Source organism: Nothobranchius furzeri, chromosome 12 (genome assembly GCF_043380555.1).
Source record: "Nothobranchius furzeri strain GRZ-AD chromosome 12, NfurGRZ-RIMD1, whole genome shotgun sequence".
In the NCBI taxonomy this organism is placed as follows: domain Eukaryota; kingdom Metazoa; phylum Chordata; class Actinopteri; order Cyprinodontiformes; family Nothobranchiidae; genus Nothobranchius; species Nothobranchius furzeri.
This window is the reverse complement of record NC_091752.1, coordinates 70,782,600-70,807,599: the sequence shown is the minus strand read 5'-3', so window position 1 is coordinate 70,807,599 and position 25,000 is coordinate 70,782,600. Positions and strand designations below refer to the sequence as shown.

The 25,000-nt window shown below is 44.8% G+C and overlaps 1 protein-coding gene across 1 annotated transcript in view; it reads left to right on the top strand.

The window, feature by feature from the left end:
* Positions 1 to 8,869: 8,869 nt before the first annotated feature.
* The window catches only part of mcoln1b (mucolipin TRP cation channel 1b), an 89,174-nt gene continuing 73,043 nt past the window's right edge, over positions 8,870 to 25,000 (top strand). The window contains exon 1 of the mRNA XM_070543010.1: positions 8,870 to 9,533. Coding sequence (XP_070399111.1) covers positions 9,374 to 9,533 — 160 coding nt within the window. The 5' untranslated portion in view covers positions 8,870 to 9,373. The remainder of the gene's footprint in view (positions 9,534 to 25,000) is intronic.

Below are 25,000 nucleotides of genomic sequence, written 5' to 3'. Positions count from 1 at the left end.
CAACATTCGTTGGTCTTGGCTGTGTTAGCGCTACCCATTAGCTCCCCGGACCAGTAGGACATGAACCCCATTTCTGTCAACAGAGGCTGTTCAGGAAGCCATCTTCTCCAGGTAAGACGGCAACTATTTATAACTTTTACACAGAAACACACTTTGCTGTCACCCCATCAAACAGAAACATCACTTTGGTTGCTGGTGTGAAGGAGGTCCAGGCTTTGATCTGATTGCACCTGCTGGATGTTTTCAGGTCAGCAGGGATACATTAACAGGTAACACCAGCCAAGTGATCAAACAACACCTAACATTTACCGGCCTAGAGGGAAGCAATTTGTCATCCGATGTCAGTCTGGGGAGATGAGATACTGTCCGCTAGGGAGAGACGGAGCTCGGCTGCTCGTGTGCATGGCAGCTTGTGGTAACGCTCACAGGTCTGGTTACACCTTCAGGTAAGAGAAGATGAGGCAGGTATAAAAGCTGGCGAATATCCATGCTCTTGCTCAGGCCTTCTCACAATTCTCTCAGCTGTGGTTTATTAAGAAAAGGTCAGGAAGGTTCTGCTGATCATAAACACACAAGAGCTCCTTTTGTGTTTCACCTGTGCGCCCGTCTAGAGGTGTTCACTGTGGCCGCGCACACCTAGGCCTCCATGGACTTCGGTTTCATGTGAGCTCAAACCTGGAGGTGAAGAATCATCGTAACTCATCGTGTCTCACATAAAGCGCTGTAAAACCAAAACGGTGTTATTAGGTCACTGCCAGGGAGTGAGAGGCAGGTGTGTGGTTACCACGGTAACCCGAACGACGTACCACCAGCAGCTATAACATTTGTTTTGATGTGGGATCTTTTTATACATCAGACCTTGACGCTGAAGGACTCTGGTTCATTTGCCTAACGTTAGATTTTATATAAACTTATGGGCCACCAGGTGCGCAGATAGGGTGGGGGATGGGGGGGATCTATCCCCCCCAGATTCAGATCGACACCGATCCGTCCCCCGCACTAAGGCCAGAAAGAAAACAAAATCGAAGGTTAAGCGTTGAAGCTCCTTTTTCCAGTTACAGTGAATGCAGCATGACGTAAACAAACACCGACTCCAGAGGCGCCAACGTGGTTGCTGCTAGGACGCAGGATGAAGCGAAAAAGGCGACGATTACTGCGTATTTAAAAAAGACCAACAGTGTAAGTAGGCGGGACGATCTGTCTGTTTACGCGTGTTGGTTCTAGTTTCAGTACGTTGTAGTCAGCGTTGGGACTTAGGGGCTCGACACACAGGCGGCGACAAACGACCGCGATCAGTGAAATTAGTCGCCGTCGCTTTCATTACCTGACACACGGGAGGCGATCCCCTGCAGCGGCAGCGGCAAAGCCGTCTACGCGTTCTGTTCCATGGCGAAATCGAAACTTCCGTTGTTTTGATTGGCTGTGTCAGGTTGGAGGGAATTAAGGTTATTTAAGCGGTTCAGAGTTAATAAAGCGGTAGATATGATGTTTCACAAGGTGCTGCTAGAGTTATGTGAAGTCTTACTTCTGATTTTACTATAAAACATAATAATAATCAACTTCTCCTCCATGTTTGCTCGGAGGTGTACGGAGCATCCTGTCCGCTCATTGGTCAGTGAATGAAACCTCCGTTGATTGGTCCTCGTCCGAGCGACAGCGATGAAAAGTTGAAAATGTTTCAACTTTCTGGGATCGCGTCGCTGGGTCGCCTGTGCACGACACGTGCACGAGCGCAAAAATTCACACGCACGTTTTTCGCGTTTCGCTTGGTAGGAGGGAGACCCGCGATTATCGCTTTGTCGTGCACGTCTCATTGAAAATGAATGGAGCAGAGGCGATGTCGCCTCCCGTGTGTCGAGCCCGTCGTTAAAAGCGCCAAAGCCTCACTGCTGACTTTAACAAGTCTCATCTACAAATATGATCCCTCATGAAGTTACTACTTGACACCAGAAGATAGTGGAGATGTGGAGCCTTCAGGCTGAGCAAAGTTTGGGAGTTTTTAGAGTTTGAAAATCGCCTCCCGCCTAGAGGCTCCCAGTCGGGGAGAGGAGGAGATGCGCGCAGCACGAAGAGCACAAATATGAGATAAAACGTATAATTGCCGGTAGGTCTGGTCTTTGTTGACTGATCACTTTGTCTGGTCATGACTGACTCTGATTATGAAGCAGAATATTGACTCTGATGAAGAAATTCACTCATCCAGCCGGGAAGATGGACGCTGCTGCAGGCTGGTGCTGCACGAGAGGTGTGTGGAGTTTACGAGCTCCAGACGTTGGGTTTGATGTTGGTTTAGCCTTCTCTGGGACGTGATGGATGTAGAAATGATGGTAAAAACACCGCTAACGTGACAGACGTAGCGACAATTTTAAAAAAAAAGCCGTAAAAAGAGGCAGATGCCGATGCGTTATATATGGAAGTCAAAATGTGCCACTTAATCATAAAAAAGTAAAACATAAGAGCTTTATTTATTTATATATAAATTAAAACTTTCCAAATATCATGAAATTTTCTAAATAACATAAGAATAAGAAGGAAAATCTGTTGGTCAGGCTGAACAGTTTGGGAACCACTGCTCTAAGTGATACGTGAATGTTGTTTTTTAAATGTAATTTATGTGCAGTTTTTTAGGGCTTTTATGTTTAAAGATCGGTATGCTGAAAATCATTTAATGTTTAAATGAAACATGTTTTGCATAAAGCAGGAGGTTTTGGTTGGTACTTGATTGGGAGAATAACACATGACTGATGTGGATGGTGTTGATCAGGCAGAGCGTTGTTGCATCACGGCTTCAAACACGTGTATAAAAGTTAGTTTTTACGTAAACCGTTGGTTGAAATTACTCAAACTGACTGAGCTCTAGTGAAGGCTCTTGCAATTGTGTGTGTGTGTGTGTGTGTGTGTGTGTGTGTTTGGGGGAGGCTACATTGGAACTTTGTCCCCCTCAGTTTGAAAATCCTATCTGCGCCCCTGTGGGCGACGGTGGCACAGGAGTTAAGTGCTCGCCCCGTAATCGGAAGGTTGCGGGTTCGAGCCCCGCTCATTCTGTCGCTGTTGACGGATGGACGTGTTCTCGCTGGTTAGACGAACATCCCTGAATCTGCTGACGGTGCCTTTGATCTGGTCTGTCGCAGAATCAGAAGGACCTGAGATGAAAGAGAAAGATCCTAACTTACTGCTTTGGAAACATTCCAGCTCAAGACTTGGATCTTGACCAAACGAATGAGATCCTGGATAAAGTCACTACTCTGTATCCCAGCTCCTCTTCAGGGATAAGGTGATGAGCTCCGTCGTCTTTGGGGAACTTGGAGCAGAGCTGCTGTTCCTCTGCATCTACAGGTGGTTCAGGTGTCTGACTCCGACACCTTCTGGTTGTCCCACTCTGACCAGGGACATCCATCTGGAAAAGGGATGATATAAAAAATGTAACTTTCTTGTCTTGGAAAACATTGGAATCCCTTCAAGATTATTGGAATGAATCTGGGCTTTAGAGTCAAATCCATCCATCCATTTTTATCTGCTCATTGGGAGTCGGGCAGCAGCCTCAGCAGCAAAGCCCAGACTTCCTCCTCTCCAGCCACTTGGGCCAGCTCCTCCAGGGGAATTCTGAGGCATTCCCTGACTAGATGAGAAAGCCAATCTCTCCAGCTTGTCCTGGGTCTACCTTTAGGTCTGCTCCTGGTTGGACATGCCCAGAAAACCTCACCAGGGAGGCATCCTGACCAGATGCCTGAGCCACCTCAACTGGCTCCTCTCGATGTGGAGGAGCAGCGGGTCTACTCTCCCGGATGACCGAGCTTCTCGCCCTATCTCTAAGGAAGAGCCCGAACACCCTGCAGAGAAAACTCATATCAGCCGCTCGTATACGCGATCTCGTTCTTTCGGTCACTACCCAACGCTCGTGACAACGGGTGAGGGTAGGAACGTAGATCCACCGGTAAATTTATTTATTATTTATTTAACTTATATTATATGAAGTTAGAAACCGTTTGAGACGGGCATCTCATTTTCAAGCAGGTCCTCAGATCACGCCGAGTTGTTTACATAACTGTGAAATGAACACAATACAAACAAAAACAATACAAACAAAAAGAAAAGAAGATAAATAAGAACAAAGAAGTCCTGCTAAGCTGTGGCTCACCAGTGGTATTTAGCTGTGGGCATATGGAGTAATCATGGTAATGTAGGCATATCCAGCACACACAATCAGACGTTTCTATGAAAAAAGGAACGACAAGAAAAAGTTAGAACAATAACAATTCTAAGCAATCCAGAGCTTCGCCTCCCGGCTCACCTCTCTCTTCACCACGACAGGTCGGTCCAACGCCCGCATCACTGCAGACGCAGCACCGACCTGCCTGTCGAGTTCCACCTTTGTCTTTCCCTCACTCGTGAGCAAGATCCTGATACTGAAATCCCTCCACTTGAGGCAGGACCTCATCCCTGACCTGGAGAAGTAATTATCTGATTCAAGACCATGGTCTCAGATTTAGAGGAGCTGATTCTCCTCCCAGCTGCTTCACCCTGGGCTGCAAACCAATCCAGCAAAAGCTGGAGATCCCGGTCTCATGAAGCCAACAGGACAACATCATCTGCAAAAAGCAGAAACCTGATCCTTAGGCCACCAAAACAGATCCCCTCAACACCTTGGCTGCAGCTAGAAATCCTGTCCATAAAAGTTATGAGCAGAATCGGTGATAAAGGGCAGCCTGGTTCGCACTGGGAATGAGCTCGACTTGCTGCAGGAAATGTGGACCAAGCTGCAGGGACCTAACATCAAGGGGTCTGGTACCTCATACTCTCTAATCCCCCCATGAGGATATACATTATAACAGCAAAGTTTTTTGCTGAAAAGAACATGGTAATCATTAATTCATGGTGCATTTAGTGCCAACCACAGCCCAAAGTCATGTGTCACAAACACCCGAGTCCATACTTGTGAGAACCCCATGTGAGCACCTGTGTGGGTACACAAACGTGTCACCCCCAAATCCAGACCTGCTCCCAACAAGGAAGTGCCCAAAAAAAGCAGTTCTACTCTCATCCACTAGGGGCTGACACAAAAACATAAAATCCTCATTGACTCCCATGTTGAAAAGACAATTTCACAGCAGAAATAAAGATGTTTACAGTCTGGTTCAAAAAACTATTTTAGCTTCAATCGATCTAGTTTACATTCATAACAAGCCTGAGGGGGGCCGAGCTCGGACCTTGGTGGCCCGAGACCTACGGGCACCCAGACCACACCAGCTAGCCACCAGGAGCGAGCCAGCAGATGCTACAACACCCAGCCCCAGATGTGAGACCTGCAAGCAGACAGAGCCGCCGCCCACCAGCAGGAAGTGTGGCAGGAGGAGGATAGGTCAGGATGTTGTAGTGCCACAAGATGTCCCAGGACAGGGACCTTACACTCCCACCCTCATGCTCACACATAAACACATCCAACCTAAAGACATCCTACAAGAATGCACGTCATACACCCACTCACACCCTCACACACATCCCACACACTCCGGTCAAATACACAACCGTATAAAAGTGGTTTTCAATGGAAGCTGACAGCTGTGCAGGTGAGCCAGGGACATGGCTCAAGTGAGACTGATAGCATGAGACTTGGCTGGGATAAAACATGGTGAGGTGAAGATGGAATTAAAGCAGACACCCAGTAGAATAGGCATGTATCGTTACAGGTGACCCCCTATAAGGGGTCCCTAGCCCCCAGCAGTTTGGGAACACCTGCCTCAGGATTCCCAGAAGAGCTGGTCCTAGCGGCAGGGGAGAAGGAATTTGGGCTTCTCTGATGGTTTTTATCAGAGAGGATCTTCTTCCGTGTGTCCAAGACAAGCCAGGACACCCAACCCCAACTCCTGCCCCCATGCACACATTCAAAGGCATTCATTACAGACGTTCAGGCTCGTAACTCACGCAGAGTTTTGATTTAACTATTAGGTGTTTTACTGGGGTTTATTAAACGTATAGCTTTTACAACAAATACTTTATAACCTCACAACCTCAGCAGAGAAGAAAATGTGGGGACCCCTTGCAAAGTTCTGCTGGCCCTTTGGAGGTCAGGGGCCCCAGATTGGGAAGCTCTTGTATGGATTATTATTACTAAAATCATAATGGATGAGAGAAGAAACACACGAGCCATTTAACCTGGAATATCCTGCCAGGTGAGGTCGATCCTGCCAGTGTGGACGTAATTACGGCGCTCAGAACAAAGACGAGCCCTGCAGCGCTGCAGCTGACGGAGAGAAGGGGATGTGCTGCTGCTTCTGTTCACACTGCACCTAATAACAATACTCGTCAGCACGGTGCAGACAGCACGGCGTCAGCCCTCCCACGTGTCTCCTTCCATGTACGTGTGCACAAGAAACCAGTGGCATGAAGCAAACTGTGTGTGTGTGTGTGCGTGTGTGTGCGTGCGTGTGTGTGTGTGTGTGTGTGTGTGTGTGTGAAACACAGAAAAACATAGTTTGTATGGTCAGGTTCTGTTTGGCCGTAGATGTTTTTATGTTTATTTCTTCTAGAAATTCAAGGAATTTAATGTTGGTGTGTTTGTGAGTCTGAATCTATGTGGTTCATTAGCAGAGGGGACTGGGGTGCTGCCCTCACAGATGTGGAGGGGGGGAACATATGTATATGTACATATATATATATACACATACATACATATGTGTAAATCCCCATCTCTCTCTGTGCGGGTGGTCTCATCCTACTCCCCAGCTCAGGTCCTCCACCAGAGGCCTGGGAGCATTAGGGTTCTGCAGCATCTTAGTCTGATGTTTTTCCTGGGATCTGCTTTAGCCCCTCCTCCAGTCTGGGGGTCACCGCCCCGAGTGCCCCGATGACCGCGGGCACCACCGATGTCTTCACTCTCCAGGCTTTCTCAAGTTCTGCTTTGAGGCCCTGGTACTTCTCTAGTTTCTCATGTTACTTTTTTCTGATGCTGCATCACTTAGCATCGCCACATCAACCACAGCGGCTGTCCTCTGTTGTTTGTCTGGTTGGTTCTCCAGCCCCATTTTGCCAGTCTGGATTTGAAAGTCCCACCGGAGCTTGGCTCTCTCGTTCTCTACCACCTTAGGGGCGTTACCCACCAACCCTTCCAGTCCATACTCTGCACCGTTGTTCCTGTACACGATGCCAGCCACTCCTCCAGGCTTGTGTTATTTGTGAAGATAAAACATCAACGTTGCAGAGCAAACAGAGTCAGTGTTAGAGTCGTGATGCTGTTAGCCAATCAGAGAAGAGATGTCCAAGTATAGGCTCCACACTCCTTTGGCTCACGTCTATCTCCCGAAACAGGAGCGCCAGAGCTCACAACACATGAAGTTTTACTAGAGACCGCTGCAGATGTATTAGGGGCTTTAATTTTCCCACTAAGGTACAGGATTTAACTGTAGAAGGTCCAAAGAACACAGGTACAAATAGGTACCCAATGCTGAAGCTACAAAATGGTACCTGTCAGGCTCCAGAAATGTTTTTCTGCAGGTGCTATGAAGGAGCTAGCTTTTTATTGAGGGTGCTATGAAGGAAGTGGTCATGCGTACCTATTGTTCTCTAAAACACCTTCAACACTAGCAGATACACATGCGTGCACAACACCTCAACAACACCTGAAACAATCATTATTATACATCATAAACATATGAACAACGGCTGACTTTTCCATGAAATCATAAACACACACAGCCACACAGAAAACCATCTATAGTGTTGCAAGGTTAGCTAACGTTAGTGTTAGCATTTCCAGCGGCAGAACCCTCGACTGCTGCGGCGGTTGAGGGTTGACTCTCTTCATCCAGATCCGTAGGTTTTGGTGGGTCTGACATCACTTCCAAACCAGTGGCGGCTGGCCAGTAGAGGGCGATAGGGCGCCGCCCTCCCAGTTTTCCCGTGTTTTTAATTTTTATTTAAAAAAATAATTAAATAAAATTAACAATAATCACATATTCTAAGTTAATTGTGTGTTTTGTAACAAAAATAAATCATATATATATATATATATATATATATATATATTGGTCTCTGCCCAGTGTTGCCAGATGTACGATAATTATCGTATTTGTACCATAATTTTTGGGCTCTGTACGATGTACGATCAATAGTTTCAAAAATCCTCTAATGTACGATAATTTCACATTGCATCTAGTAACACCATCTTTTGCTGTGGCTTTCCCAAGTCAATTGCATAATTTTAAACTGTTCTGAAGTCAGATTTCATCTCAGTGCTTACAGGTTTATAAATGTCTCCTACAAACTAATGAAAAAGAGAAGTTTGAAAGTGATGTGAAAAACGCTGAAATCAAGCTATGTGGCTTTTTAGCCGAGCACAACATTGCAATGAGAAGCACAGACTACTTAGTACAGGTGATTAAAGGCATTCTGCTGCGACAGACAGTGAATCAGATGAGGAGATCAAGATCAGCAACTAGGTGAGCAGGCTGCTGTGTCATTTATTGGGTCAATTTTTCCACTGCTGTGATGTTTTGTCACGTGCTTTTAACCTATGTAGAAATGAAATAAATAGGACTGCGCAAATGTGCATACTGTGTCAATGCGTGGAGGTCGGAGTGGTGCCGACACACTCTGCACGTTTATAAGCATTATATTACTGGTTTTAAAGATGTTTATTTAAACAGGGCAATATAAAACACCTTCTTTGTTATATTATATTGGAGTGAGAAGTCGTTTATAGAACGTTATTATCAAATTTATAATGTACGATAATTTGTACTGAAAAATGATAATTTAAGCCTCTCCGTACGATATTGTGGGATTTTGGATCTGGCAACACTGTCTCTGCCGATTTCTGCCGATCTCTGCCGGTCTCTGCCGAGCGGTGGAGGCTGTGTGCTGTGTTTCAACCGCCCAAACAGGACGGGACCAGCTGTCCAATTGCTGACAAGAAAATCAAAGGGTAGGAATGGGAATGTATCCAATCAGCGTCGACGTTGTTTCAGAACGTTTCAGAAGCATGATAGGCGATAGAGCTACCGCCAAAGGTTTCGTTGGTGTTCGGTAGAACTCGGCAGAGTCTTTTTGGTCGTGACGCAGATGTAACATGGACGCCGCCGGTGACTACAACCAGCATGGATACCGGATCTCAGCAGCCACTGAATTCAGTTCGGTCTCTTCTCCAGTATCCGTTCGAGAGGAGAACTATGGTGGAAAAACTTAATGTCAAAGAGCTTGGACCAGATCAGCCCGACGTAAAGATAAGCCAGCAGGACAAGGAGAGAGGTAAACTGTACACACGAGGCTTCTCCCGAAATTGGTACACCAGGAAGCAGTGGCTAGCTGGATGCAATCACGCTAATGCGTTATTTTGCTTTCCGTGTTTGTTATTCAAAACGGCTGGGACAGATAAGGCATGGATGAGTCAGGAGTTACAGACATGAGACATTTTTCTGAGAAGGTGAAGAAACACGAGTCATCCCGGGCACACATGGACAACAACACGGTGAAGCTAGCCATGCTAGGCAGCAGAGCTAACGTTGCCATGCAGGGAACAACAGCAGCTGGGTGCAGAGGTAAGCTGTACATTACATTTCTGTGAACAAGACAATCAGAATCAGAAATCCTTGGTTGTCCCACAAACCGGGACATTTGTTTAATAACATGTTTAATGTGCAATAACTAAAAACTAATTTCAACACACATACTTATTATACATATTTAATCATGTAAATGTGGAGAAAAAAAAGCTTGTCACAAACATTCCTGACTTCAATAAAAAGCTCATCGAGAGCTTTGCCACTCAGGACAGAAGGGCAAATTTTCTGAACAAATGAGGTAACACACACACACACACACACACACACACACACACACACACACACACACACACACACACACACACACACACACACACACACACACACCACACACACACACACACACACACACACACACAAATGCATCCACTTGATCTTTGTATAAAGTTGACCTTGGCACAACACTCCAGAAATATTTAACAGTGTACATTTCTGGCATTTTGTCTAAGTAGTGTTTACTACCATTACTGTAACAGTGACCTGCTCATAATTTTTGGTGTTCACTCAAATGTTGAAATTAAACAAAATGTTTTTGTTACTTGCCTCTTGCATTGCCTATTTACCATACATGGTCATGTTATTTTATGTGCAATTTAATGCAGTATTTTTCAACCTTGGTCCGCAAGGCAGCGTGCCAATAGTCTGGATTAATCAGTTTGTCCAATGATGTAAGACAGGAAATAAAAGAGCTGTGCTTAATTCAGGAAATAGTGAAGTTGTGCACAAAGCTCAGAAAGCACAAGTTGGTTTAAAAATAAAAAATAGCACAGCCCCACCAAAAATATTTTTCACCAGCCGCCACTGTTCCAAACATTCATTTGTTTGACTGAACCCGTGGAAATGTGGGCAACAAAAACCGATCCATCTTACCCAAGCCCCCACAATGCGAGGCCAACCCGGAAGTACCATAAATTGCAGTTCCACCCTCGTCCACTAGGGGCTGGTGTCAGAAGCGAGCAAATCCTCATTGACTCCCATGTTAAAAATACCAATTTCACAGCAGAAATAAACATGTTTACAGCCTGGTACCAGAACATGTTTTTGGTTTAAATGATCTAGTTTACACTCATGACAACTCTGAGGGGGGTGAATGTTTTTCTCACTCTTCTGTTTAAGTGTATTAAAAGCCTAAAATTCTGTATAATTAATGAGCATCAGACCCACGTGACCACAGAGCTAGCTCCGGGGAAAGGCCTCAGTAGAGTCTCGGTCTGGCCTGGAAACTGTTCCGGGATTTTGAGTCTCTGTGTTTGTGTATTCTGTTTTGGATATTATTGTGCAATTGTTGGACAAAATGACTTGCTGTGGCATTAATTGCACTAATAGAGCGTCCAAGGAGTCTCCACTTCATTTTTTTCGGTAAGTAAAATTATATTTATGTATTTTAGGTCACTGCCGAGCTGAGCTTAGATGTTAACATGTACTGTTTAACCATGAAATTTAAATGTAATAGGGTAAAACCCAGTGCATTTAACATAATGCTGCACTTTAGAAAATGGGTTGAAATATAACATGTTGGTGGAGCTGGGTTCCCTCTATCGGCTTGTGGAGCTCTCGGGAGACCTCTGTGTTCCACCCGGTTCTCCCCAGCAGCAGCTCTGCGCATCTCAGATCGCAGCAGCGCTTATCTGCTGTGCGGCTGCCGGCTTGTGGAGCTCTCTGTGTTCCACCCGGTTTTACCCAGCGGTCAGCCCGGCTTATCTCTGACTCAGAAGCTCTGGTGTTGTGCACAGTTAACTCCAGCTGTAGCTAGGTTGCTACCTCCGTTAGCTTAGCTCCCACCTCCGCGTTAGCTTTGGGTTAGCTTCAGGTTAGCTTGTAGCTAGTTCGACCGGGTGTCGTCAGTTGATCCCAGCCTTACAGCCCCACCCTCAGCTCCACCTCTCTTCCCTTTTGTGGAATTGTCTGGGCTTGACGGAACCTGTGACACGGTCAAAATGGCGGTGGTGGCCACCTCCCATTTAGCCTCAAAAATGTGTTATTGGAGCCTATGGAAACCCATTGTCCAATATTTATATGTCGATGATCTTACCACTAGCTCTACCTTTCACTCATTCACAGGTGGAAAATGAGGTCAAAGGTTAACATCAATTTCCCGTTTTGGTTTAAGTTTTTACTATCTATATGATAATTTACTAATTATTTTGGTTTTGTACGTCAAATATTATCACATCCACACATTAAATTAAAATTAAATTGTAAAAAAATTAAATATCTAATATTTACTTGGGGGTGCAATGACTAATCCAGGGGTAGCTATAGCACCCCCTAGCACCCCCCCTGGCACCGCCACGCCAGTGATGACATGATGGTACCTCTAAAGGTAGTGTAATTACATTTGGACTGTGTGGGGTAAGCCTAGTAAAACCATGTAAACCTTCAACAGAATCCACCACTCAGTGGCATCACCGTCGTCCTAACGAGTTATCGGTCCAACGCTGACTGGAAAGGAGGCGCCGGTGTTAAAGCTCTCATTTAAAAATGGTCGTGAGTGGAATTGGTGCCTGTGCCCAAACTGGAAGTGAGATTTCAGTCAAACAGGCTTGATGTGGTGATTCTTTATAAGATGTGAACTGACCCGACTGCTCAGCCTTTCATCGTTCAACACCACATTGTTTCTGTGACGTGATTAAATACGTAAACAAATACTTTCCATGATGTTGTCTTCTTCACAAATAAAACTATCAAAATATGAGGCGTGTCTCTGCCATGCTACACACCTTCATGTTGCATGTCAGCTGAGGTGCTGCCTCTTTGCCTCACCCGAGTTTCCACAGTGACTCATTAATGGATGACGCAAGGATTTCATGAGAACAACTGTGAGGATCATGACGTGCCATAATGAACAATAAAGATTTAAATCATCTAAACGTTTTTGATTTGTTTTGTTTAAAAAATCATTGTTTATATTTCATATTGTATTTATTTTGTGAAACGTTCCGTTTTGAGAGATTTGAAACATTGGACACTTGTGTCCACTTGACTCTATTTGTGTCCACTTGACTCTATTTGTGTCTACTTGTGTCCAATTGTGTCTACTTTCACCAGCGTGTGAATGTGTGAATGGATGAATGACACGCTGTAGTGTAAAGCGCATTGGAGTCCCTACTCTGAGATGCGCTTTACAAGTGTGGGACATTTATAATTTATTATTTACTTGTGTCCACTTAAGTCTACTTGTGACCACTCATGTCTACTTTTGTCCACTAGTGTCAACTCATTTCCACTTGTGTCAACTTGGGTCTGCCTGTGTCCACTTGTGTCTGCTTATGTCAGCTTGTGTCTGCTTGTGTCCACTTATGTCTGCTTGTGTCTACTTGTATCTGCTTGTGTCCACTTGTGCCTGATTGTGTCCACATGTGTCTACTTGGGTCCAGTTGTGTCCACCTTTGTCTGCTTGTGTCCATGTGTTTTAATTGTGTCCACTTGTGTCTATTTTTGTCTACTTGTGTCCACTTGTGTCTACTTGTTTCCACTTGTGTCTACTTGTGTTCACTTCTGTCCACTTGTGTCTGCTTGAATTCACTTCTGTCTACTTGTGTCCACCTGTGTCTGCTTGTGTCCACTTGTATCTGCTTGTGACCACTCATGTCTACTTTTGTCCACTAGTGTCAACTCATTTCCACTTGTGTCAACTTGGGTCTGCTTGTGTCCACTTGTGCCCGCTTGTGTCAAATTGTGTCTGCTTATGTCAGCTTGTGTCTGCTTGTGTCCACTTGTGTCTGCTTGTGTCTACTTGCGCCTACTTCTGTCCACTTGTGTCCACGTGTGTCTACTTGTGTCCACTTGTGTCTACTTGTGTCCACTTATGTCTGCTTGTGTTTACTTGTATCTGCTTGTGTCCACTTGTGCCTGATTGTGTCCATGTGTTTCTACTTGGGTCCACTTGTGTCCACCTTTGTCTGCTTGTGTCCATGTGTTTTAATTGTGTCCACTTGTCTCTATTTTTGTCTACTTGTGTCCACTTGTGTCTACTTGTTTCCACTTGTGTGTACTTGAGTCTCTTTGTGTATACTTGAGTCTATTTGTGTCTACTTGTTTCCACCTGTGTCTGTTTTTGTCTACTTGTGTCCACTTGTGTCTACTTGTTTCCACTTGTGTCTACTTGTGTCCACTTGTGTCTACTTGTGACCATTTGTGTCTTCTTGTATCAACTTGTGTCCACTTGTTTCCACTTGTGTTAGCTTGTGTTCACTTCTGTCCACTTGTGTCTGCTTGAGTCCACTTCTGTCTCCTTGTGTCTACTTGTGTCCACCTGTGTCTGCTTGTGTACACTTGTGTCCACTTGTGTCTGCTTTTGTCAACTTCTGTCTGCTTGTGTCCACTTATGTCTGCTTGTGACCACTTGTGCTTACTTGTGTCCACTTGTGTCTGCTTGTGTCTACTTGTGTCCACTTGTTTCTACTTCTGTCCACTTGTGCCTACTAGTATCCATTTGTGTCCACTTGTGTCTACTTGTGTCCACTTTTGTCCACTTGTGTCTGCTTGTGTCTACTTGTGTCCACTTGTGTCTACTTGTTTCCACTTGTGTCTACTTGTGTCCACTTGTGTTCACTTCTGTCCACTTGTGTCTGCTTGAATTCACTTCTGTCTACTTGTGTCCACCTGTGTCTGCTTGTGTCCACTTGTATCTGCTTGTGACCACTCATGTCTACTTTTGTCCACTAGTGTCAACTCATTTCCACTTGTGTCAACTTGGGTCTGCTTGTGTCCACTTGTGCCCGCTTGTGTCAAATTGTGTCTGCTTATGTCAGCTTGTGTCTGCTTGTGTCCACTTGTGTCTGCTTGTGTCTACTTGCGCCTACTTCTGTCCACTTGTGTCCACGTGTGTCTACTTGTGTCCACTTGTGTCTACTTGTGTCCACTTATGTCTGCTTGTGTTTACTTGTATCTGCTTGTGTCCACTTGTGCCTGATTGTGTCCATGTGTTTCTACTTGGGTCCACTTGTGTCCACCTTTGTCTGCTTGTGTCCATGTGTTTTAATTGTGTCCACTTGTCTCTATTTTTGTCTACTTGTGTCCACTTGTGTCTACTTGTTTCCACTTGTGTGTACTTGAGTCTCTTTGTGTATACTTGAGTCTATTTGTGTCTACTTGTTTCCACCTGTGTCTGTTTTTGTCTACTTGTGTCCACTTGTGTCTACTTGTTTCCACTTGTGTCTACTTGTGTCCACTTGTGTCTACTTGTGACCATTTGTGTCTTCTTGTATCAACTTGTGTCCACTTGTTTCCACTTGTGTTAGCTTGTGTTCACTTCTGTCCACTTGTGTCTGCTTGAGTCCACTTCTGTCTCCTTGTGTCTACTTGTGTCCACCTGTGTCTGCTTGTGTACACTTGTGTCCACTTGTGTCTGCTTTTGTCAACTTCTGTCTGCTTGTGTCCACTTATGTCTGCTTGTGACCACTTGTGCTTACTTGTGTCCACTTGTGTCTGCTTGTGTCTACTTGTGTCCACTTGTTTCTACTTCTGTCCACTTGTGCCTACTAGTATCCATTTGTGTCCACTTGTGTCTACTTGTGTCCACTTTTGTCCACTTGTGTCTGCTTGTGTCTACTTGTGTCCACTTGTTTCTACCTCTGTCCACTTGTGTCTGCTTATGTCTAGTAGTGTCTGCTTATGTTGGATTGTGTCCACTTGTGTCTACTTGTGTCCAATTGTTGCTGCTTGTGTCTACTTGTGTCTGCTTGTGTCCACTTGTGCCTACTTGTGTCCACTTGTGTCTACTTGTGTCCACTTTTGTCCACTTGTGTCTGCTTGTGTCTACTTGTGTCCACTTGTTTGTACCTCTGTCCACTTGTGTCTATTTGTGTCTAGTTGTGTCTGCTTATGTTGGTTTGTGTCCACTTGTGTCTGCTTGTGCCCACTTGTGCCCACTTGTTTCTGCTTGTGTCTACTTGTGTCCACTTGTTTCTGCTTGTGTCCACTTGTGCCTACTTGTGTCCACTTGTGTCTACTTGTGTCCACTTTTGTCCACTTGTGTCAGCTTGTGTCTACTTGTGTCCACTTGTTTCTACCTCTGTCCACTTGTGTCTACTTGTGTCTAGTTGTGTCTGCTTGTGTTCACTTGTGTCTGCTTGTGTCCACTTGTGCCTACTTGTGTCCACTTGTGCCTGCTTGTGTCCACTTGTGTCTGCTTGTGTCCACTTGTGCCTACTTGTGTCCACTTGTGTCCACTTGTGTCCACTTGTGTCTACTTGTGCCTACTTGTGTCCACTTGTGTCCACTTGTGTCCACTTGTGCCTACTTGTGTCCACTTTTGTCCACTTGTGTCAGCTTGTGTCTACTTGTGTCCACTTGTATCTACCTCTGTCCACTTGTGTCTACTTGTGTCCACTTGTGTCTGCTTGTGTCTAGTTGTGTCTGCTTATGTCGACTTCTGTCTACTTGTGTCCACTTTTGTCCACTTGTGTCTGCTTGTGTCTACTTGCGTCCACTTGTATCTACCTCTGTCCACTTGTGTCTACTTGTGTCCACTTGTGTCTGCTTGTGTCTAGTTGTGTCTGCTTATGTCGACTTGTGTCTACTTGTGTCCACTTTTGTCCACTTGTGTCTGCTTGTGTCTACTTGCGTCCACTTGTTTCTACCTCTGTCCACTTGTGTCTACTTGTGTCTAGTTGTGTCTGCTTATGTTGGCTTGTGTCCACTTGTGTCTGCTTGTGCCCACTTGTGCCCACTTGTTTCTGCTTGTGTCCACTTGTTTCTGCTTGTGTCTACTTGTGTCCACTTGTGCCTACTTGTGTCCACTTGTGTCTACTTGTGTCCACTTGTGTCTACTTGTGTCCACTTTTGTCCACTTGTGTCAGCTTGTGTCTACTTGTGTCCACTTGTTTCTACCTCTGTCCACTTGTGTCTACTTGTGTCCACTTGTGTCTGCTTGTGTCCACTTGTGTCTGCTTGTGTCCACTTGTGTCCACTTGTGCCTACTTGTGCCCGCTTGTGTCTGCTTGTGTCCACTTGTGCCTACTTGTGCCCACTTGTGTCTGCTTGTGTCCACTTGTGTCTGCTTGTGTCCACTTGTGTCTGCTTGTGCCCACTTGTGTCTGCTTGTGTCCACTTGTGTCTGCTTGTGTCCACTTGTGCCTACTTGTGCCCGCTTGTGTCCACTTGTGTCTGCTTGTGTCCACTTGTGTCTGCTTGTGTCCACTTTTGTCCACTTGTGTCAGCTTGTGTCTACACACACACACACACACACACACACACACACACACACACACACACACACACACACACACACACACACGCACACGCACAAAGACAAGTAATGTGTCTATAGTTACATTGTGATGTCTTAGTAAATATTCTATTTGGTGAAAGATAAACTTTATTGTATTTATCCTAGTGGATCTATAATTAAACGGATAAACTAGTAGTAGCACATCCAACGTCAAGGAAAGCAAAAAGTTATTATCAGGAGAGGGAGAATGTTTAAGTGGTTAGCAGCAGTGTGCTAGATGATGGCCCCCTCCATGAGGCCACCACAGGTCAGCAGAACATCGTTGTAGCTTCTTCTGGGGAGAAAAACACTTGGAGAGAAAATAAAGTTAACAGCTGAAATTGCACAAAATAGTACAGTTAAAGAGCAGACTGTAGAAGAAAGCAGTAGAGTGTGAGAAGTGGTCAGTGTATCCTCCAGCAGTCTAAGCCTATAGCAGCATAACTACAGAGATAACTCTGGATAATCTATCCTATTTAGATGTAGGCATGTTGGAGGCAGGGCAAGGGAGAGCCGTCTTTACCGACTGTACACTCCACCTCCCTGTACTCCCCCACTTGTCCAGATCTAGGCTAACATCAGATTTTAACCATAGACCCTATCAAATAAAAATGTTTTCAGCCTATTCTTAAAAGTAGACAAGGTGTCTGCCTCACGGACTAAAGCTGGGAGCTGGTTCCACAGGAGAGGAGCCTGATAACTAAAAGATCTGCCTCCCATCCTAATTTTAGATATTCTGGGAACCACCAGTAGACCTGCAGTCTGAGAGCGAAGTGCTCGGTTAGGAACGTATGGAACAATCAGATTACTGATGTATGATGGAGCTTGATTATTAAGAGCTTTATATGTGAGAAGAAGGATCTTAAAATCTATTCTGAATTCAACAGGTAGCCAATGTAGGGAAGCTAAGACAGGAGAGATATGATCTCTCTTTTTAATTCTCATCAGAACTCTAGCTGCAGCATTTTGGACAAGCTGAAGACTTTTAACTACATTCTGTGGACTTCCTGAGAGTAATGAATTACAGTAATTCAGTCTTGATGTATTAAATGCATGAACTAGTTTTTCAGCATCACTCCTGGAAAGGATGCTTCTAATCTTAGCAATATTCCGAAGGTGGAAAAAGAAAATCCTACAAACTTGTGAAACCTGGGATTTGAATGACATGTCCTGGTCAAAGATAACACCAAGGTTCCTTACTTTGTTCTCAGAGATTAATGTAATTAGGGCTGCAACTAACGATTATTTTCATAATCGATTAATCTGTCGATTATTTTTTCGATTAATCGATTAATCGGTTTGTTATTGTTTAGCTATTTAACCTATACAAGTGATGGATGCATTTCAGTTAAGAAAAAAAATAAGAGAATTGTGCAGTTGACTGCGATCTATTTTATTGCACATGAACACAGTCAGCAGTATAAAATGAGCTAAACAGTGCAAAATATCAGTCCAGAATAATTTTTTAGCATTAGCTGGAAGCCTGCTCCTTCCACCGTGGATAGTGGCCTCATGTCTTTTACCAGCATGTTTAGAATAGTTTGTAAGTGGTATGAATTGCTGGGGGGTGAGTGTCTTGTTCCCCATGTAGTTGTCCATCGTTGCTTGTTTTTTTTCTGCATAAGAAACACAAATAGACTGAAATAAGTACACATATAAAATAAAGCAGCACACACACTACAACACTAAATCAATATATTATTTGAATTAATTAACAATATACAGTGATCATTTATTTTGAGGGTTACGTTCTACAAAATAGCCCGCAACAGGAGATATTCAGAAAAGTCTAATTTTTTTTTTTACTATTAAAAAGCTCTGAGTAAGAAGCTCATGAGGTTTTTACTTTGAGTTGGGAGTGTTTAAATTAGCTAGAGAAATGTGAAAAATGTTTATTTTGTGTAATACTGTTTAAGAAACATGATAAAAATGTGTTGTGAGGCGTTTTACAGCGTTAGATAGTAAAACAGCCTTTTAATAGTAAAAAATGACTTTTTCTGAATTTCTCCTGTATTTAAAAATTGAAAGCGTACAACTATGCTGCGTTATATTCACCTGGACACAGCTCGTCTGTAAATTTTTCACCGCAGAGTTGTCCTTTTTTGAATGAGGAACATAGTTATGGGTTTGCGCCGTTTTTTCTCTTAACCAGAACATTCTTATAAACAGACGTGCTGAATTTGGCAAGCGCATGGTTCACAACACGGAGGAGATTCACGATTGCATCTAGTCAATCAGAAGTAGAACACCGTAGACTGACGCGGCATAAAAACACGTTTAACATTCACTATAACAAACTCAGCTAAAACACTAAGTCCAGCTTGTTTATTTTCTGTTACTTACCGGGCTGCTCTTCCAAATGACGGCTCACTTGACCGCGGTGCTCTTCCTCTGCTGCATCAGCCCCCACATGCTTTCGTCTCAAATGTTCACTTAGGGACGTCGTGCTTCCGTGCTATGCTAGATGGTTTTTGTATATTTTGCAGGTCACCCGTCTTTACAAGGCATCTAGAGTAAAGTGCTCCCATACTCGTGAGGTTTTTGTCCGGGGTTTCTCTTCAGTTTTGTCGCTTCTATTTTTCTTCCGTATTTCCTCTTGTTCCGCCATCTCTCACAGCAAGATGAGCGTCAGTAACGTGATACGTCATGAAAACCGAGGGCACTCATTGGCTCATTTCTTCTTCTACGGCTCCACTGGTAGATCAGTAGCTCATTACTGCCACACACTGGCGGCAAATTTAACAGCTTGTAACCGATGTCAGATTGTGGTAAAAATAGACTTTATGCGGTAAAATATGATTATTAAACAACTAATCGATGACTAAAAAAGTTGTTAACTATTTTAATAATCGATTATAATCGATTAAATCGATTAGTTGTTTCAGCTCTAAATGTAATGCCATTAAGGTCAGGCGATTGGCTAAGCAATTTCCTTTTCTGGATTTCTGGTCCAAAGATGAGAACTTCCGTCTTGTCTTGATTTAAAAGCAAAAAGTTTAGAGTCATCCAATTTTTTATGTCCTCAAGACAAGCCTGTAATCTACCCAACCGATTAGGTTCATCAGGGTTAATGGATAAATATAACTGAGTATCGTCAGCATAACAGTGGAAGTTTATCCCATGCTGTAATGATTTTACCAATTGGGAGCATATATATAGTAAAAAGAATTGGTCCAAGCACTGAACCCTGTGGTACTCCGCAAGTAACCCTGGAGTATGAAGAAGATTTGTCATGTACATTTACAAAATGAAATCTGTCAGACAGGTAGGATTTAAACCAGCCTAACGCTGTTCCTTTGATCCCTACAACATGTTCAAGTCTTTCTACAAGAACATTGTGATCAACTGTGTCAAAGGCAGCACTGAGATCTAACAAGACTAGAACAGACACAAGATTCTTATCTGAGGCCATGAGAATATCATTTGTAACTCTCACTAATGCAGTTTCAGTGCTGTGATACTCTCTAAAACCAGACTGAAATTCCTCAAACAGAGCATTAGTGTTTAAATGCTGACATACTTGGATGGCCACTATTTTCTCCAGGACTTTGGATAAAAATGGAAGGTTAGATATTGGTCTATAATTCATTGGGTCGTCTGGATCCAGAGAAGGCTTCTTAAGTGAAGGTTTGATTACAGCAACCTTAAAATCCTGTGGTACACATCCATTTACTAAGGATAGATTGATTATATCTAGAATGGGGGCAGTAACCAAAGGAAATGCATCTTAAAATAATTTGGTTGGGATTGTTCACTAGAGTAAACTTGTGACCACTCGTGTCTACTTGTGTCCACTGGTTTCCACTGGTTTCCGTCCATTTTTTGCCACTTGGAGATAGTATAGTCTTTGTCCGGCTGAAGTCAAGCTGACCTGGCTACTCCTAGTTGTTCTAAGATGCCTGGATAATGTGGTCAGAAAACCGAATTCCTCTCCATGTAAACAACGTACCAGCTTAGTTGAGCTTTGACCGGCATGCACCCCCCCCCCCCCCCCCCCCGTGAAAGTGACGATAATTTCTTCGTCAGGAGACTCTGCGGGGATGTGACCTGAAACAGCATCACACAGTAACAGTGAGGAGCAAACAAGCTGTGCTGCAGCGCTGTTGTCGGCCATTTCTTCGACCATTTTGCATATCCTGCTACTGTTTACTATTTTTTTTTACTGTTTGTGTTGCCATAAACTAACTGGAATGTCAGACATAAAGGTGGCGTGTCGTTTTGATTTAAGGCATCTCTTGGCGCTTCGGGCAGCAGATGCACCGACGGCTCTTTTCCCTCCGTTTCTTTTCCGAGGAAACTGGCTTTCTGGAGACGGTAAACACGTCGTACCAATGAGTGCACGGTGCAAGCAGCAGACGTGAGAGCATCAGAAGCTTTGCCTGACAGTTATTTCCACAAACACGAGAAAGTTTTCCTGCATGATTTTTGTAAGCTGTGCCGACACAGAGTGATATTGTTTGCTGAGGGTCACAGAGTGAGTTGCTGTTGCACTTTTAAAAAGATCAGTGTTGGATTTGGGCCTCAGGATCCACCTGAAGAGCTTCACAGCAGTCAGAGCTTCATGAATCTCAGCGCGGACCTCTTCCAGCCTTAGCAGAGCAAACTCAGCCACAGAGTAGCCAGACTGATTTATATCAGTCACTCTTCAGAGTTCAACCCTGGACAGCCTGATGAATGACTATAATTACAGCTTTCTCATTAAAGTTGTTTTTAATTCAGTTCATCCACACAGGGTATTCATCATCTCCCTGTGATAACATGCGTGCACGTTTGTGCATGTGTTTAGGCTGTGTTGTTTTCCAAAGTGAAAGTGAATGGAAAAGAAAGTGTCCAGCTCATCGGACGGGTGCTGTTAGCTTCACAGCCTAAGAGAGGAACGTACCAGTCAGGAGTAAAGAGGGACATAAATGCTCAACTTCTACGATAATCCAGCAAACGTGCACGCTAATGTAAGCTGTCGGGATCACAGGGTCAGGGTTAGGCTGGTCTGTACCAACCCAGATGTGGAAACACCGCTGGAGTCTGTTGCCCGTGCATTCATCACATCAAGACTGGACTATGCTAGTTCCCTCCTCATCGGTGCCAACGTTTTCTCCCTCAGTACAAACCGCTGCAGCCTGACAGACGTGGTGTCACACCCGTCCTGGCTGACCTACACGGGCTCCACGTACACTATCGGGTGCGTTTGAAAGTTTTGACCTTTGTTTATAAAGATTTGAACGGTGAAGCTCCTCCGCGCCTCCTCCCATGTCCCCTCGCATCCTTTAAGGTCAGCAGATCACCTGTTATTACGTACCACCAATCACATGGAGACTGAGCTTTCTCACAATCCCTCCCTCTGTGAGGCAGGCTCCACCCCTTCCTCCGTCTTTTATTGTATATCTGTGTTTAATTTGCTGTTTGACGCTGCCTCCGCTCTCTGGTGCAGCGTTTATATCCGAACCCAGCGCGTGTCTTTGCCTCTCCTCTCGTGCAGCGCTGTGGTCAGCCGCTATGCTGTTTTTAAATGTCCATCCATCAGTTTTCGTAAAGAAGGTCCGTTTACAGACGTAAGAGATCCAGCAAGACTTTCCTGCTCCTCGTGGCAAATAAGACGATGTTCCCAAGCCAGGGAGGAAAATCCCTGGTCCTGGTCTTATTCTGGGGTCTCCTTCCAGCGTGTGGTGCCAGGGAAACCTCCAGATGAAGGCAACCAGGAGATGTCCTAATCAGACGATAGAAAGCTCATCTTATTTCTACTTCTGAGCGTAGTTTTAGCCCCACGAATCTGATATTTCATCCTTTGAGTCGCGTTAGTCACCTGACGACCATAGGTTAAGGTCCGAACATTGTTCAGTAGAAGGCGCTGCTCCATCTTTACCGTGGCAGACTAGAGTGGCGTCTCCACCGTCAAAGACAAAGCCCGGCGCATCCACCCACCCTCTCTATCCTGCATCTATTACCATAACAGAAATGCTCGCTCACAATCAGAAGAAAAACTGTTGGTGAGTAAAATGGTCATAAAATCACTGAATAAACAAAGTGGAGCTACATTTGAACAAGACGCTGTGTCCAGCCAAGAAACACTTCAGCTCCCTCAGCTGACTCCACCTGAGGACTGATGCTGAGAATCAGAACGGAGTCTGAACTTTTGTTGGACTGAACATCTGGATGGAATGGCTTTCCAGCTTTCCTACAACAACTTTACGTTTTCTAGCAGGAAACGTTGTTGCTGGAACTTCATACAGAATATTTAGCGTCTCTTGAGCACACTTTTTCCTCCCTACAGGGTGCGACTACAAGCTTTCGATGTCTTCTCGTTTTTAAATGAATCTGCTGTGGTATTAAAGAGCAAGTCACCCCCAAATCAACTTTATTTTCTTGATTAGCTATATAAATGTGTGTCTAATCGTGCTGCAGACACGTGTCGTCACTAGTTTTGCACTTTAGTGCATTTTAGTTAAAATTTAAATGTTCTACCTAAAACTGTCAGTGTTGTGCCGTTGTCAGGTAAAAACTCTGCATTTGAATTTAAATCTGCCATCGCTATTGGCTAAGAGGTACCCTAGAACATTAGCTGGTACCATATGATGTCACAATGTCGTTGTGAGCCTGTGTGTGTGTGTGCTCTTTAAATCAATGAGTGTTTGTGAGTTCCTTCCTAGAGGGGGGATGGGGCACTCTTGCCCCCCTGAATATGGAGGGTGTGAAGGTTGGTTTATGCTTGACGCGTCCGCGAGGTCCGCGCGGCGAAATTGCATCATTTTAACAACCACGCCCCTCCACCGCGCCTCCGCACAGCCCAAACTTTCCGCACCGCGCACCTAGGAAATTTTCTAACCACGCGGACGGTCGGACGCGGAAAAACATGGCGGACTGGCAAGAACTAGTATGGCAGAGGTTGGTAAATACAGACATTTGTATGATTCAGCTCTCAGAAATCACCGTGATCAACATGTTGTTAATAATTCTTGGAGAGAAATAGCTCGCACTGTCGGAAAAGACGAGGACGCTGTTAAAAATGCTGGAATGCCATGTTGTAAACAACAGTCATTTCTACTTCTACTATGGTGTAGTGTTGGATGCATGCCGTAGAGCTCCATGCTGCCCCCTACAGTTTGGGAGAATATTGGCTCACCGCAGAGACGAGCCGCATGAACCATAAACGCTGCAAGTTGTGAAGCGCGTTCCATCCGCGAGCCGCATCACCAAGCGGAAAGTAAATGCGTCAAGCATAAACCAGGCTTAAGTGAGTCTTGTTCATTAATATTCATGACATGCAAACATCTCACCTCCTATTGGCTAAGAGAAACATGACTCTTCTGCTGCGTTTGTTCTGTCGTCTTTTCCAAAAATTGCGCTAGCATGAACGGGTTCCACCTAGCTGTGGAGTTGTTAATGCTAATGATTAGCTTCTACCAACCCAGACGGCTGGCTTTCTCCTAGCTTGAAAATCATTGCAGCCCTCTGCTGTCACGCCCGAGGTGGGCGGGGCCACGAGTCCTAGTCTTCCCTGTGACGTAGAAGAGACTGTCTTCTCTGACCCGATGGATTGTCCATCATTCTTTCCTGCAGCTAATTTATGTAACAAGGGTTGAAGACGTTCTTCGCATTCATCATGCATGTGCAGCTCAGAGTGACCAACAAGAACGATGCAGTTTCTCAGTGAACGAGTCCTGGAGGACACGTTTCCTCTGAAACGCCGTCTACAGAAATCCTGACAGATACAAGTTAATGGCCTGTATTTGTATAGCGCCTTCTTGGGATTCTACAGCCCCCCAAGGCGCTTCACAACACAGTCATTCACCCATTCACACACTGATGATGATGAGCTACGATGTAGCCACAGCTGCCCTGGGGCGCACTGACAGAGCCCTGCCGAGTACTGGCGCCACCGGTCCCTCCGACCACCACCAGCAGGTGAGGCGGGTTAAGAGTCTTGCTCAAGGACACAACAGCAGCATTCTCTGGGTGGAAGCTGGGATCAAACCTGCAACCTTCCGATTACTGGACAACCTGCTCCGGCTGCCTTGCTGCTGCTGCATACGTGCCAAATTCACCTTTCACAACCAACTAGACCTTGTGAAGATCGCCCAGTAGGACAAACGCTGCAGCCGGGTTTTAGTGTTAATGTTAGTCCGCCCCGCCCCTTTTCTTTGTGGTGTTCACGGACCGGATCTAGAGGAGTCTCCTCTCTAGGGTGGGGCATCGTTTGATTTTGAACGATTCCGATTCCAATTCCTCTTTTCGA